Source organism: Emydura macquarii, unplaced genomic scaffold (assembly GCF_026122565.2).
Source record: "Emydura macquarii macquarii isolate MOO-44397 ecotype Brisbane River unplaced genomic scaffold, CSIRO-AGI_Emac_v2 contig_1348, whole genome shotgun sequence".
Classification (NCBI taxonomy): Eukaryota; Metazoa; Chordata; order Testudines; family Chelidae; genus Emydura; species Emydura macquarii.
Window position 1 is genome coordinate 22,931,625 of NW_027131485.1, and position 13,755 is coordinate 22,945,379.

General features: G+C 47.1%; 1 protein-coding gene across 3 annotated transcripts; it reads right to left on the bottom strand.

Moving 5' to 3' along the window:
• Positions 1 to 1,563: 1,563 nt before the first annotated feature.
• Positions 1,564 to 12,707, bottom strand: CUNH8orf33 (chromosome unknown C8orf33 homolog). Of its 3 annotated transcripts, none has more exons than XM_067551443.1 (8): positions 12,470 to 12,707; positions 10,779 to 10,844; positions 9,276 to 9,366; positions 6,609 to 6,746; positions 5,167 to 5,870; positions 3,422 to 3,512; positions 3,143 to 3,289; positions 1,564 to 2,985 (listed from the first exon to the last, which is right to left on the bottom strand). In XM_067551443.1, the coding sequence occupies exons 2-8, from the start codon at positions 10,785 to 10,787 to the stop codon at positions 2,771 to 2,773; spliced, it is 1,395 nt and encodes a 464-aa protein (XP_067407544.1). In that variant the 5' UTR covers positions 10,788 to 10,844; positions 12,470 to 12,707; the 3' UTR covers positions 1,564 to 2,770. The 3 variants fall into 3 exon arrangements, with proteins under 3 accessions (XP_067407544.1, XP_067407543.1, XP_067407545.1); XM_067551442.1 differs by having other exon boundaries at positions 11,803 to 12,707; XM_067551444.1 differs by having other exon boundaries at positions 11,798 to 12,707.
• Positions 12,708 to 13,755: the final 1,048 nt, after the last annotated feature.

Here is a 13,755-nt window from a genome sequence, read left to right on the forward strand (position 1 = left end):
CCCTCACTGGCTGTTCTTCAATGTCTAAGCACTCGGAGGCTCTGCTGTCCTACCTGATTAATTCATGCACTCTATGGGTAGCCCAAGGACCAATCTGTTCATTCCTTCAACCAATTCCGGGGGTGGAGAGCGGGGAAGAAGGCGGCAGCTGGCCAATCGGCTCTCAGCATTAGGTATCACGGCCAAAATGGAAACTGAGAAAAGGAGCTGTCAGCACTGGGCCAGTCAGTCAGTGGGGAAAGCTTGGCTGGTGGGGCAGGGCCTCCCTGGAATGGGATTGCATTTCAGAGCCTTTGCCATGAGATCTGATTACACATGAGGGTGCCAACCTTAAAGAATGTCTGCTGCCTCCGCCATATAAGACGCCTCAGCTCAATGACCAGCAAAAACAACTCCAATGTCTTTGTTTCCAAAGCTGGGACCCACCCCTGCTTCTCTGTGAAATGACCCTGAGCTGGGAGAGCATTTGGCCTTCCCCCATCTGTTACTGACTACACGATGGCAGAGGCTCACCCCAGGGCACCAGGAACTTTAATTGTGCCATTTCCAACCTTGTAACTCCAACCTTAATGTTCTTTTAACTTGTTTGTTTTGGGTGTCATTTACTAATGTAAAAAACCCTGAAAAAACAAATTCCAACTCATGGAACCATATTGACCCCCCAATCTGGATTGATCCTTTACATCTTCAGCACAGATCTCTATCACTTGAATTAAGTGAATGGTAGCAGTAGTAGGCTGTTATCTTCTTGTAGACCAGTCACTAGACCCATGTTGCCAGTGAGTTTCACAGCTATTTGCTGACAGCAGAGGCATGTAGAGACTGAGGACTCCTGGATTCAGTTCCAGGTTCTGATGGACAGTGTACTCTAATGGTTAGAGACCTTTCTGCTTCTGTGTCCCTAACCAGTCTCCGTCCCCCTCTGCTCCAGCCCAGCTCCTTCCCCCCGTCTACCCGCAACCTCTTTGTCCCCAGCTCCCATTCCTCACCCATCTTCCAATAAAGCATTCTCCTCCTCGTTGCCAGGGTGCCTGCAAGGGGGGGGACACAGAGCCCAGGAGAGACAATCCTCCTGCTCACATCTGGGGCCCAGTACCTCAGTAACCTCTTGGCAACCAGGAGGAGCAAGGGCAAGGAAGGCGCTGCTCAGCCTCTGCAGCCCTAGGATAGAACATGCTCAGTCGCTCTGTGGGGCAGCGTGCAGAAGCTGCAAGGGGTTGGAGCATGCTCAGTGCAGACAGAAACCTCCCATTTAGCCATCAAACTCCAACAAGTGTCTACTGAGCATGAGCAACCTGAGATTGAGCAAAGATTTATAACTTGACCAGATGTGGTCAGATTTTCACAGGGGTGGCAAAACATACATTCCTGATACAAGGGCCACCTTCCCACCGCCAGTGAAACTTCAAGTCCCCCTTCCAAAGCATGGGGCACTAAAGCTTCTCAGTGAAATGGTTGGAAGATATTTTTCCCCCATTACAAGCCAACAGTGTATTTTCCCCTAACCTCATTCTTGGAAATGGCCACAGAGTTTTAACTGAAATTTCCAAAAAAAAATTAAAGTGAAATAAAAAAAAAAATTTTATTCCATTATTTTATTCCACGCAAGCAGCTGCATGGAAAATTTCAGTCCAAATAACTGCAAGTTTGGCAATGTTCTGAGCAACTGAAAACACGTCTCATAATGCAAAGCGGCGGCAATCTTATCTGCATGCACACAACATACACAATGGCACATTAACAGAAGTATCATGAAGACTTTGGAAACACACTCATTCAATTGTCCAAAAATAAAAATATTCATTGATTGGGTATTGATCATATACATATTTTTAATTCAATAGGTCCTCTGCTGGGCTCTCCCATTTTATTTTACCTCCATCCAAGGTCCACATAGAGCCAACTCACCCTTCTAGTGAAAGGAAGTCAGGTATGATCAGTCATTATGTGCAATCAACTCATGAGCCAAGAGCAAAGCTTCTTTTTCCAGGGCTGACTGTTCTTCCCCCTCCCCCCACCACAATCAACTGGCCCAGAGAGCAAGGAACTCTGGCTCAAACTAAATCCTTTCCTGTCCGGTGGTAGCTGGTGGCGCCCTTACATCACTTGGTTGTCTGTAGTCCTTCATCAAAGAGTTCTCCTCTCAGACTATACTCTGAATGGCCAGTAGCCTATGGTTCACCCACTCTCTCTGTCTGAGTAATGCTGAATCTTTTCACACTGCAGGGGATGGTGACACCAATATGGACCACTGGCTGTGAAACCTGGAAGCCATATGATCCATTCACGTCTAACATTGAAAGCAAATGTTAGATTGTCCAATGTAACAGTGTGTCCTCCTGCTACTTCTCCATGGCATGGAAACCTGAACCCTCTTGTTAACCGTGCTACTTACTATACGTCTCCTTCTTCCCATCATAACTGGTTTGCGCTTTTTAAAAAGGGGGAAAATCTCCCCTTTACAAAAAGATTATCCCAGGCAATTGCCATTAAGATCAAAGAAATCCAAAATCCACCTTCTTCCATACTGATCGTTTGCAAAGGCTCCTCCTTAAGGAGTGAGTGAGGAAAGGAGTCCAGCTGACAGACTGGGTCTGGGCAGTTGTATGCAGTATAGACAGAACTGTTACATACATGTAACATACTGTTACATGCAGTTGTATGCAGTTGCATGCAGTATAGACAGAACTGTTACATACACTTCATCTAAGGCACTTAGGCTTTGGCAACATTTTCAGCCATTAAACAAAAAAATGGCCAAGGGACTTTCCTAGAAAAAGTTAAAGCAGAACTCCTCTTGGGAAGCTGAGAATACGAATGAGTCTGTGCCCGAGGCCTGGAGTGGCTCTGGATGGCTGGGAGGACGAGAAGGGGATCCTGCAGGACTCAGGCTTTTCCTGGAAGCCCCTGAACACTTCTTGAAGACCTGGCTGCTCTTTCTGCGGGCGTTCTCTCTCACCTCCATGACCTGAGCAGACTTTGCAGCTTACAAAGAGGAAGAGAGAGAGAGAGAAAAACCATTAAGGCTTCTAATGCACCAGAATGCCATTCTATCAGGCTACAAGGAGGGATCAATATTCCTGCTCCTTTTTTCAGGCATGGTTCCCCAGCCTGGCCCCTCATATAAGTCTGCCCCTCATACCTGCCTGCATGAGTTTCAGCTGTTTCTGTCTCTCCTCCTCCATCTTTTTCCTGTAATCTCCAAACATGGCTCGCATGAGCTGACGCTTCTTTGCCAGCACAGTCTTGTCACTGCGTAGTGTCTTCATGGCACGGAGAGCCTCTTCAGCTGAATCATTGAAAAGGAGAGACATGTACACACAGAATATAAGCTTCTTCCTTTGTCCTTTCCCTGCACCACAGCTCCTGACTCCCTTCCATTCCAACAACAAGGCTCTCTCTGGTTTACTCGCTTGCTCACCCTGTTTTGGAGTAGATTTCTGTTTCTTCAGGCCAAGTTCCAGCTGTTCCACACACCAGTCCACTTCTCTCCACAGCTGTTCATCTGAGTGCTACATAAAACAGGACACAGAGAGGGCAGGAAAATAAACTGTCCAAAAACTAAAGCAGCACCTGCTAGCCAGCAAGAAAAATCAACGATCTACAAATTTAGGAGATGTATGTTCATGTTTTCACTCCCTCAGAGCTGGCTTCACTTCATATTCTCGATGACACTTTATCTCCAGCACCTTCCACCTAATGACCTCAAAGCTTCACACAAACAGTATTGAAGGCCCCCCAACACCAGTATGGAAGGTTTTATATTCAGGTGCCTGTCAGTGCTGCTTGCCAACGTCTGTCCAGCACCTTGGGAGCCTTTGGTTTGACAGAAGTTATATGAACATGAGAGAGAGAGAGGGAGGTGAAGGGTCTCCCCAAGGTCGCATAGAGAGTGAGTGACAAAATCTGGAAAGGAGTCTGGTGTCCTGGCTCCCATTCCCCTGCCCTCCCAGGGAGGTGCTAAGGTTAGTTGGTTAATGTCTGGGAAGATGGAAGGAGCTATCTAAGCGCTAAGTGTTAGGCAGCACAGCCAACGGACTGGGCACGGGCAGAGGGAGGAGCAGGGTTGCCTCCTAGAGCTGAAGTAGCATCATTCTCTAGATCCAGCAATATTTTAATGTTACACATATCTGAGAATCCTGAGCATTCACACCTCTCTGTTCCAGCTATTTAGCCACAACTTCTTCCCAGTGGGCTTTAAATCTCCTTCAGAGCCTCTCATTTCTCTGTTACCTAGGAAAGCTACCCACAGCTTATATCAAGTGCCCATCTGAGGGATGGGCGTCTCAGGAGACAGGTAAAGGGCCTTTCACCTCAGGCTGGCCCAGTCTAGACAGTAGTTGCAGAGATTCATCTTCTGAGGTGAGTTTGTGGGTCTCAGTCCAGTTCCTAATGGACAGCTGCCCACATCACACAAATCACTGCAGTTAGCAGCCTCCTTGTTGTCTATCTCAGCAGAGAGGCCAAGAACAGAATGGCCACAGAGACTGAACCTCCCCCCCAATCCCGCTTGAAGAGGGACTCTCATGGTCAGGACTGAGGACAGCAGCTGGGAGGTGGGGGAAGCTCGCATGGCTGTTTCCTGGGTTGCAGCCTTCACATTCCAGAGGCACCGATCTGGTCCCATTCAAGAGACCTAAATTTACTGACATTTTAAAGAAAACTGTAATAGAGACAATGGACTTCGGTGCAGCATTAGGAGATGGTAAGGTGTACTTTAATGATCCCTTAATATATGCCTTCAAGAGGCTGGTGCCTTCGACCTCTTTCCGGGCCATTGTAAACCTAGGAACAGAGACTGGAACATAAGAGGTCTTCTGGGCCAAGCCAGTTAACTTCTCTGCATCCTACCTCCCAGGGATGGTGCACAGTCTAAATCATTAAATGTCTGCAGACTTTCAGATGCGGTTCTAGAGAAGGACAAAGTAATATCCACTTGAGCCACCTAATCCATCCCCACTTGTTAGGTTTCCGGTCAGAATAGGTGAAAAGAATAGTGAAACCCTGTGAAACAGGAAACAGCAATCCATGCCTATCTGTTTCCAGCCTGCGCTACCGCACAGATTTGGGAAGCACACACATACGTTAACTTTCCTGTCGAAGGACACGCTGGAGTCCTAACAGTGAGTTTATGCTTGTTTATTAGCCAGAAATTAATTCGCATACCTGCATTGTCTTGTCCTGGAGGGATGGATCTGTGTCTTCACACCCACTGGCTCCAATCTTTACCTTCTTGCTGACCTTAGTTTCTGCCACCTCCTTCTTAATATTTGATGGTTTCTTTTTTTTCTTCTTCCTGGATGCTCCAGCTGCCGCTGTCTTCTCTTCCGTAACCTCATCTATAGCAGCACTCTCTGGTTTTGGGGTCTCTAAAATGGGACGCTCTCTCCCCAACCCCCCACCCATGACCTCAGGCATACTAGCCTCCAGCAGGGTCAAATGCTCCTTCGGTCCAGCAGATGATAACCCATCTAATGTCACATCTTCTGCTACACTCTCCACTCTTTGGCCTGTAACAACAGATGTTGGCATGGGACCATTTTTCTCTGGGATGACAAAATTGAAAGCAAACTTGGACCCTTGTTCAGAGGTGGAAAAGTTCAGTGCTCCGCTCAGATCTTCTAGTTCTGAGGAACTTACACGGATGGGCCTCTGTTCTGAACCACCTACCCCCTGAGCCTCTTCCAAAGGTCCATTGGTTGCTTGTGGATCCATCTCAGAAAGTGCAAAGTTGAACTGGAAGCTATTATCAGATGGTGTGAACCAGTATGTTGTTGACTTGGAGGTCTGGCAAGATCGTTTCCTGTATACCATGCTCCCTGAAGCCTGCGCATTCCCTTGTTGTATTTGTGCTTTCCCGGGTTTCATGGCTACAGAGAAGAGGAAGATTTATGTTTCTCTTAATTCTCTGATTTCTTATCATGCTGGTGCCACCTTTAGAATGATTCACTTCTCTAAGGGACACCCAACCCATGTGTATGCTAAACGCTATTGTATTTGGGGGCGATGGGGGTTAAAACAATAGAACCTTACTGGTACCAGCAAAGGATTGTAGGCAAAATACCCAAGTGCAGCAGAACTAGCTGTCTCTTCATTTCCTATAGGGGACTGCCTGACATGCAGAGAGAATGGGGAACCAGGTCCTATTTATTCATGCCTTGTGCACCACCTCCACTGTACCAATCTCACACACAGATCCACAATGGATCCTTGATGGAGTTCCCTGTTTGGAGGAGTCCCGTCTTCTGCTATTTCCTCCTTCTCAATGCCACATTAAGCCTTACTCTAGCTGTCACTAATGGGGCTTCCAAAAGCAGGGACTTCTCCTTAACTCTGGACCCCAACCCACAAAGTTCAGACAGATATAGCCTTGACTTCACCCTCAAAACCCCCTTCAGCCTTGGATTACATATACTTAAAGCTCCTTCACTTCAATGGCTTCTGGCTGGCCCCTTAAAGAACAGGAGGAGGGGGGGAGGGAAGAAGGTTTATTCCTCATCAGAATGACTGGATGAGAAGCCTCAAGAAAGGCCATTTGCTAACGTCTGGACACCACATCACAGAGATCCAAATGGCAATGTACGCTCCGGGGATGGCCCCAGCCTCACCTGCTTTCTCCGCCCTCTTCCGTTCCTCAGCCATCTTCAGTCGGTAATCCCCAAATACGTTGCTCATCACCTGCCGCTTCTTCACAAAAGGAGCCTTGCGGGAGCGCAGGACCTTGAGGATGTGCCGTGTCTTTTCCACTGCCCTCGAGAAACCGACCGACACAAAGACAAAAAACGGGATCACAGTGAGTCCCAAAACCATATCCCGGGAGGGAAATAATGGTGCTTCTTTCCTCTGCCAGGTGCTCAGATCAGAGAAAGGTCTCAAAGCTGCAGTACTATGGATGCGTCCCAATCATTATTCTGACTGCACAAAGACTGGAATGGCTACTGGTTGGGACACTGAGTATTTACACCACATACAGAATTAGTCCCTTATCAGTGGCTCACAGACAGGGATTTCCAGGATTTTTACAAACTGATGCAATGCCTGTAATGATTTTTGGGGAAGAAAACCCACTCTTATGTGCTTATTATTATTGCATAAATCTTTCTATAGAAGCTGTCCCCCTAGTATGTGGGCATTGACTACAGGACACTTGTATGACCAACTGCATATGAAGCAGTGCTCTAATATACAAATGATCAAATCTCATACTTCTGCATAAACCAATGGCTGCAATGTTCAGGAAGGAATTTTCTGTATCCCCCAGGTGCACCACCACCAGTCAGTTAGATGTATTACAAGGGAAGTTTCACTTTCCTTTGAACCACTAAGTATTAGTGTTGGCCCAATCCTGCTTTTATGAAATACATAAAACAAATTAGCCACAAACACCAGCCCCCTCTTCCTACCAAGAGGCACTTCAGCCTGATACACTGTACCTTTAATCAAAAGCTAAAACCTCAATTGACTCTCTTATTGTTCTACCCTTTGAAATGTTCACTTCAGTTTTTTAAAAATATTTATTTATTGCATATCGTTGGAACAAGAGATCCCAGATTTTTGTCTAAACTATTCTCTGTAAGTCCTACATTCCAGTCTGACATGGTTCCAAATCATATTATTTAGTAATAATTCAAGTCTGTCTTTACATTGAATAATTATATCTGTTTTAAGATTATTTGTAAAACCACTCCACTGACAATTTTATCCGTTGATTTTACCCATTTTCAGAATATTTGTAAAAATCCTATTTTATATGTGCTTAAGTCAAAAATGAAATAATGTCTGCTTTGAAAGACATGTAAGTTCTTCAGCTAGGAGTTTGCATTGAGTGATTGGAGTGTGAATGGCTCAGCAACTGAGGTGGGTGTAGACAGGGAGAGTTATTGAACAATTGGTTTAAGTAAGGAATGTCAAAACATGATAAAGAAAACACCAGCCTCACTTCAAACGTTTGAGGGAGGAAGAAAGGAGCGAAGATAATAACTTTTACCACTCAACTGGCTGAAGAGGAGCCCACTCTGATAACTTTGGAGTCAGCCCACTTCAAAGAACAAAATCTGATCAGGCTTGCAACAATGTGGGTGATTAAGGATCACACCAAATGCAGATGCAGCAAGACAGAGCAAAACCCAATAGACTCACATGGGATCTTTTTCCCATAAAATGAGACTGAAAAATGAAGGCTGGAGGTTCAGGTCTACATCACCACACCATTCAGGAGTACCGATGTGCATCGGCAGAACTTTGCTCCTCACCCTCGTGCTAAAGTCACCTGGCCAGTGACTACCACGAGCACCAAGAGGCTGGTAACTATAATATCTGTGAGACCCCTATGTATGTTTGTCCGTCTCCTTGTCTGTGTGTACGAGTGTTAATGAAAGTACCAATTACAACATGTGTCAATGAAGTATACTTTATTAACAGAAGTCTCTGTATTTGTAATATTGATACAATGTTGATACTGTTTTCCTGGTATTTGCATTATTGATACTATTTACCAAATTTGTGTATTCACAGTAAAGGTGGCTTGCTGCCTTATCCTCTGAAAAAAATCCTGTAAAATTTGTTATTTGAATAATATTAGTCACTGCTGGAGGACAATATTGGGCCTGGTGGATCAATAGGCATGAATTGGGGTGAATAAAATTTCACTCTTGGAAAGTTCCTGAATACACCTGAAGCCAGTATTTGAATGGGCAGCGAAGCTTCTTTTTTAAGTGATTTCATCTTTTTACAGGGGCAATGAAGAGGAACATGCTTAAAAAAATAAAGCTGTAAGCATTTCAGTCATCCCTCTTGGTACTATGCAACAGCAGTCCCTTGAGACAGGGGGATTATACCACAGATGAAGTGTGTGATATAGAAGGTCAGTGATCAAAGCACTGACGGGGTGAAACCACTATCTGAGTTGCAAAGCACTACAGGAAGCTTGCAGTAGATGAACAATATGTAAGTGGAGGGCCAGAGCTAAGGGGAAGGGAGGAATGAGGCAAACAGGCTAAAAGGAAAATGAGGAGTAGACACAATGCACAAAGAAGAGGAGAGTCAAGGTCACAGGAGAAAGGGTGGATAGGCAGATGGAGTTCAAAGTGGAAGAGAAGTTAATGTCCCATTATTTAGTTTAGTGAGACCGTAAGGCCCAAATGTTTCATTACATTTCACATTCAGAACGAATCCCCATAGACAGAGGGGTGCTGAGGAATTAGAAAGGCTTCTGGATGAACTGAACCAGCAGAGAGTTTAGAATTTAGCCAGAAATCTTGGGGGATGCAACATACCTTGTTCTGGGGTTGGGTTGAGACAAAGGAGGCCTGTTTCCAGCTGCAAAATACACCACTCCAGCTCATCTTGGAATGTCCCTTGGGGAACCTGGGATATTGGGAAGTGCACAGATGGGACAAAGTTTATTTTTCAAGTGTGGATCTGTATGTATACTAACCCACACACCCTTGTAGCTGACAACAAAAAAGGTTGTGTTCTAAAATTCTCTGGCCTGAGCTGCGATTAGATGATCACAATGATCCTTTCTGGCCTTAAATTCTAGCACACATCAGCAACAAAGCAATGAAGAATAAAAGTAATATGGGCATGGTATTAATCCAGGCTCAGAATAAAGTGGTGGGGGGCCTATCTTGTGATTAAACTGTTAAAAGTCTATTGAATGGAGCCCCTGTATCATAGAAATTAGTGACAGAAAAGATAGATAAGTTGTCTGTCATCCAGTCCATTTCTATGAGGTCAGGATTTCCCCGAGAATACATTTTTCTAATTTGATGTCCTGTCTAATTTAAAGGTTCTAAGTGACAGGGTTCCCACCAATTCTCTTTTCAGAATAGTCTCCAGTCTAACAGATCTCTCTGTCAGGAAATTATCTCCCTTGTCTATCTTATCCACCATTCGCATCTCAGTCTCTCTTGGTTGCATTACATAACCTGTGTCTACATTACAATGGAAAGAGTGAAGTATGTCAAACAAAATCAAACAGATAATTTAAATACATGGCTCTCTTTCTTGAATTACACTGAACAAACAGAGGACTCACTAAATCCATAGAAATTAGGCCAAGATTTTCAAAACTGACTAATAATTTTGGGTGCCCAATTTGAGATACCTCAAAGGAGCCTGAATTCAAGAGGGCAGGTGGCCGTCACTTTCAGAAAATCAGGCCTCTTTGTGGTGTCTCAAGTTGCACTCCCAAAATCACTAGTCAGTTTTAAAAACTTTGGCCTGGATACTTTTTCATTATTACTACAAAAGTGGTAAACCTTAGGATTGATTGTAGATGATTTCCAAGATGTATTATGTCCTTCAAAAACATACCATAAGAAAAAGTTCAAATGAAAATAGTTTGTGTAGGTTTAAAGGTGAATAGTTTAAAGAAGAGTTAGAAATTATATTGGTTTTTTAAATTTAAAAAAAAAATATTTTAGATTAGGGTTTCATTGTGCAATCACATGTACTTGGGGATCAACACAAACTGTTTTACCTAAATATAATATTGTTAGCAAAGTGCTGTACTCTGAACAATATATTCTATTGCATTTATCACTACAAAAATAAAAAAGCTTTAAAAAAGCCATTACAGATATTAACAGATGGACTTATGGTTGGCCTATTGATATGTGCTGGGGCGAGTGGGGCTTTAAGGAGTGGAGAGAATGCACAGCAACCTCTGCACGGGGCAGCAGGAGGATGCCTTGAAAGATCAGGGCAGGTGTCAGTCTTAACTGTATCAATCAACTTGAGTGCAGATGGTAGAGAAGAGCACACAGAGTTTTTACCTCTTCCATTAGGAAAATTGGCCTTGCTGATCTTCAGCTCTGGAATCCTCCTACATAGCTCTATACCTAGAACACAAGAAAGCAAGTGAGCTTTTGCTTCCTTTCCATCATGGGGAGGAATGAAGAATGCCAGCAGCGGTGACAGAAGCACCCCTGGGAATACTTCAAAGTAACATTTCAGGGGTGGGAAAGAAGTAAGACGCCTCTACCTAACAGTTTGTTTCAGAAAGCTCCCCATTGTGGGGGATTTCTAAGGGTGGGAGATGAAGACAGGATCAAAACTAAGGTGGTTATGTGTCCTTGAGAGTCCAAGGAGAGGCAGAGCTGAGCTTTCAGTTGCTGCTTCCCCTCTGACAAACCCCACTTCAGCAACCAACAGGAGTCCCTGATGTCACAGGGAAGGCTGCAGGATAAATCGACTGGTTCGCACAGAATGCAAAGTAACTGGTTTCGTCTTTTAATGATTGTCTGCGCAGGACTTGAGGGGCAGGCACTGGCCAAGCAGAAGGATGCTGCCAGCAGCTATGGACCCACGCCACCAGCGTGATTTAATTATGTCTTCTGCAATAAAGTCTCCTTCCAAACTCTAGGAGCTTGTCCGTTCCTTTATGAACAGATCCCACCGGAGCCAGATCCACCAAGTGATCAGCCCAGCCTCCCCACATTCAGTGCCCACTTCTCCTCCCCGAACAGGCTTGGCCTGGTCAATCGACCCACGCAGAGCAAGCCCGGAAGCAGAGGAGCTTTGCCGTGAACCCCAATGTCCAGCAGGGCGGGGCGGGGCCGGGAGAAGTGCACAGCCCCCACCACCCCCGAGCTGCAACCCAGCGCTGCTCGGCGCGCAAATCAGCAGGGGCCCGGCCGGCGGAGCTAGGGGCCGAGCGATGCAAGAGGCGAACCAGCAGCACAGCCAGGCGGGTCCTTGCCTGCCTCGCCCCCGTGAGCGCTGCAGATGTCGCGGGGGCCCCTCAGTCCCCAGCCCCGCATAGACACCCGGGAAAGGGGCATCCGCTCCTCACCTCACCTCACTTGCCGCAGCCAACCACGCGGGCGGGGAAGGGGACGGTCCGGTCCCCAACACCTTCCCCACCGCGCTCCTTTCTCGGCCGCTCGGTTCCGCCCTGCGCTCCGCGGGGTCTGGGACTCAGGGGCGAGCTGGGCTGGGGGATCCTGGGGGCCGCGGGCTAAATCCAGGCCGTGCTGCTCCCTTGTCCCCCTCCCAGCGCCTGTCTCCGCGGGGGCCGGGCCCGTCAGGCAGGGACAGTGACAGCGCCCGCCTGCCGCTCGCTCCTCGCTGGGCTGGGGCGGGGGAGCAGCGCCCCACACTGGGCTGAAGCAAGGGAGGCCAAACAGCAAAGCCGCCTCTGGGTCCCTGCTTCCCGGGGGGGGAGGGGAGGCCTCATTGGAGACGCGGGGGAAGGTGAGAGCGTCTCCTAGTCCAGCTGCGCTCTCTGCCCCGGGTGGTGGGGCTATGCTACAGCAGCCGTGTCTGCAGCCCGGCCCCGAGGCGCAGGAGAGCAGATCTGGGGCGCTTGCCCCGAGAATAGCAGCAGGCGGGGCGGGGCCTTGTCCCTAGTCTGCTCCTGCAGCTGGGACAGGCGGTGGGGGAAACGCGGCTGCCTGCAGAGCGATGCCCCGGCCCTGCCTGCCCAGCTGCAGCCGCCCCCCGCTAGCTGTGGAGTGATTCTTACCTGCCGGCAAGAGAGCGGCTGGGACAGCCCGCCCAGCCCCCAGCCGGCATCGCGGCGCCGGCAGCCTGCCTGAGGCGAGCACCCCTTACTGGAGGGGAGGGGAGGGGGCCTAGCTCCTGGGAGCAGAGCTGCTCACACCAAGTAGTAGAGCCCCGTGGAGAGCACACAAAAGCCGCGTGTTGCACACAGATGCCAAAACCAGCACGGGCAGATTGTGTGACTCGGGCTGGATGGAGCCGGCCCAGTAACATTTGCTACAGCCGCTGCCCTCACTCGGAGTCAGACTCCGTTGCCCGCACTTTATAGGGGCTGGAAAGGGGTGGGGCGGAGGGATGGACAGGATCTGATCAGGGGACAGGAGAGGGGCTGAGGAGCAAAATCGGGGGGCGGACGGGTATGAGCCGGGATTAGCCCAGGGCTGAGACGCTGCCAGCCCGTGGCAGAGGCAAAACCCCAGCACGGGGAGGGGCAGAGGGGGTAACAGTGACCCTCGTGGGATGAGCCACCTGTGACCTGCCCAGTTTGCAAAAATAGTGGGGCTGAGGGGATTTTTTGTTTCCCGTCTCACAGGAGACTCAGCTCCCGCTTCCCAGGGCTGGGATCTTAAAGGCATGCATAAAAACAGCAGCTCCTGTCCGTCTGCTATAGCATTCTGGGGTGCTACAGGGGAATTGATTCCGTGAAAGAGTGTCACACACTGAAGTATTTAAAAGACTCCCTTATCAGTGTGTATGGCTACATAGAGTCTCATGCTAGCTCACAAATTTGTCCTATGTGCTGTGATTCCCTGAATCCACTCCTTCCTTCTCAGCCATTTTAAGTACAGTTTTGCTCCTTTTAGGATGTTATTTTTATTAGTCTTATTACTCTTACAACTTCATCATTTACCTTTATCATTGTGTGGATGCATGTCATTGTGCTGTATATTAGTTATTTTAATTGCAAATACTCACCCTAAATATTTATAAGTAAATAAGTGGTATTAGTTTTAGCAAGGATATCTGTGTTTTTAATATGGTACTTCCTCTGGTTCTTACTGTGATTTTTAATTCTACCTTTTTCAACTTACTTTTATAGCACAAGATTCTTCTGTTGGATCACGTTCCAGACTGACTGACGTCCTGTCCTAGAGTCAAAACTTCTTTTGCCATTCTTCCACCGACAGGGATTGCTATTTGCAACTGTTTATTTTGCCTCTCACTCCAGCCCTTAGTGCTTTTTCACATATTGTTGATTGTGTGAAGAACTTGATTCTCAAATATTCCAGAAAGGAAGAATACTATTGT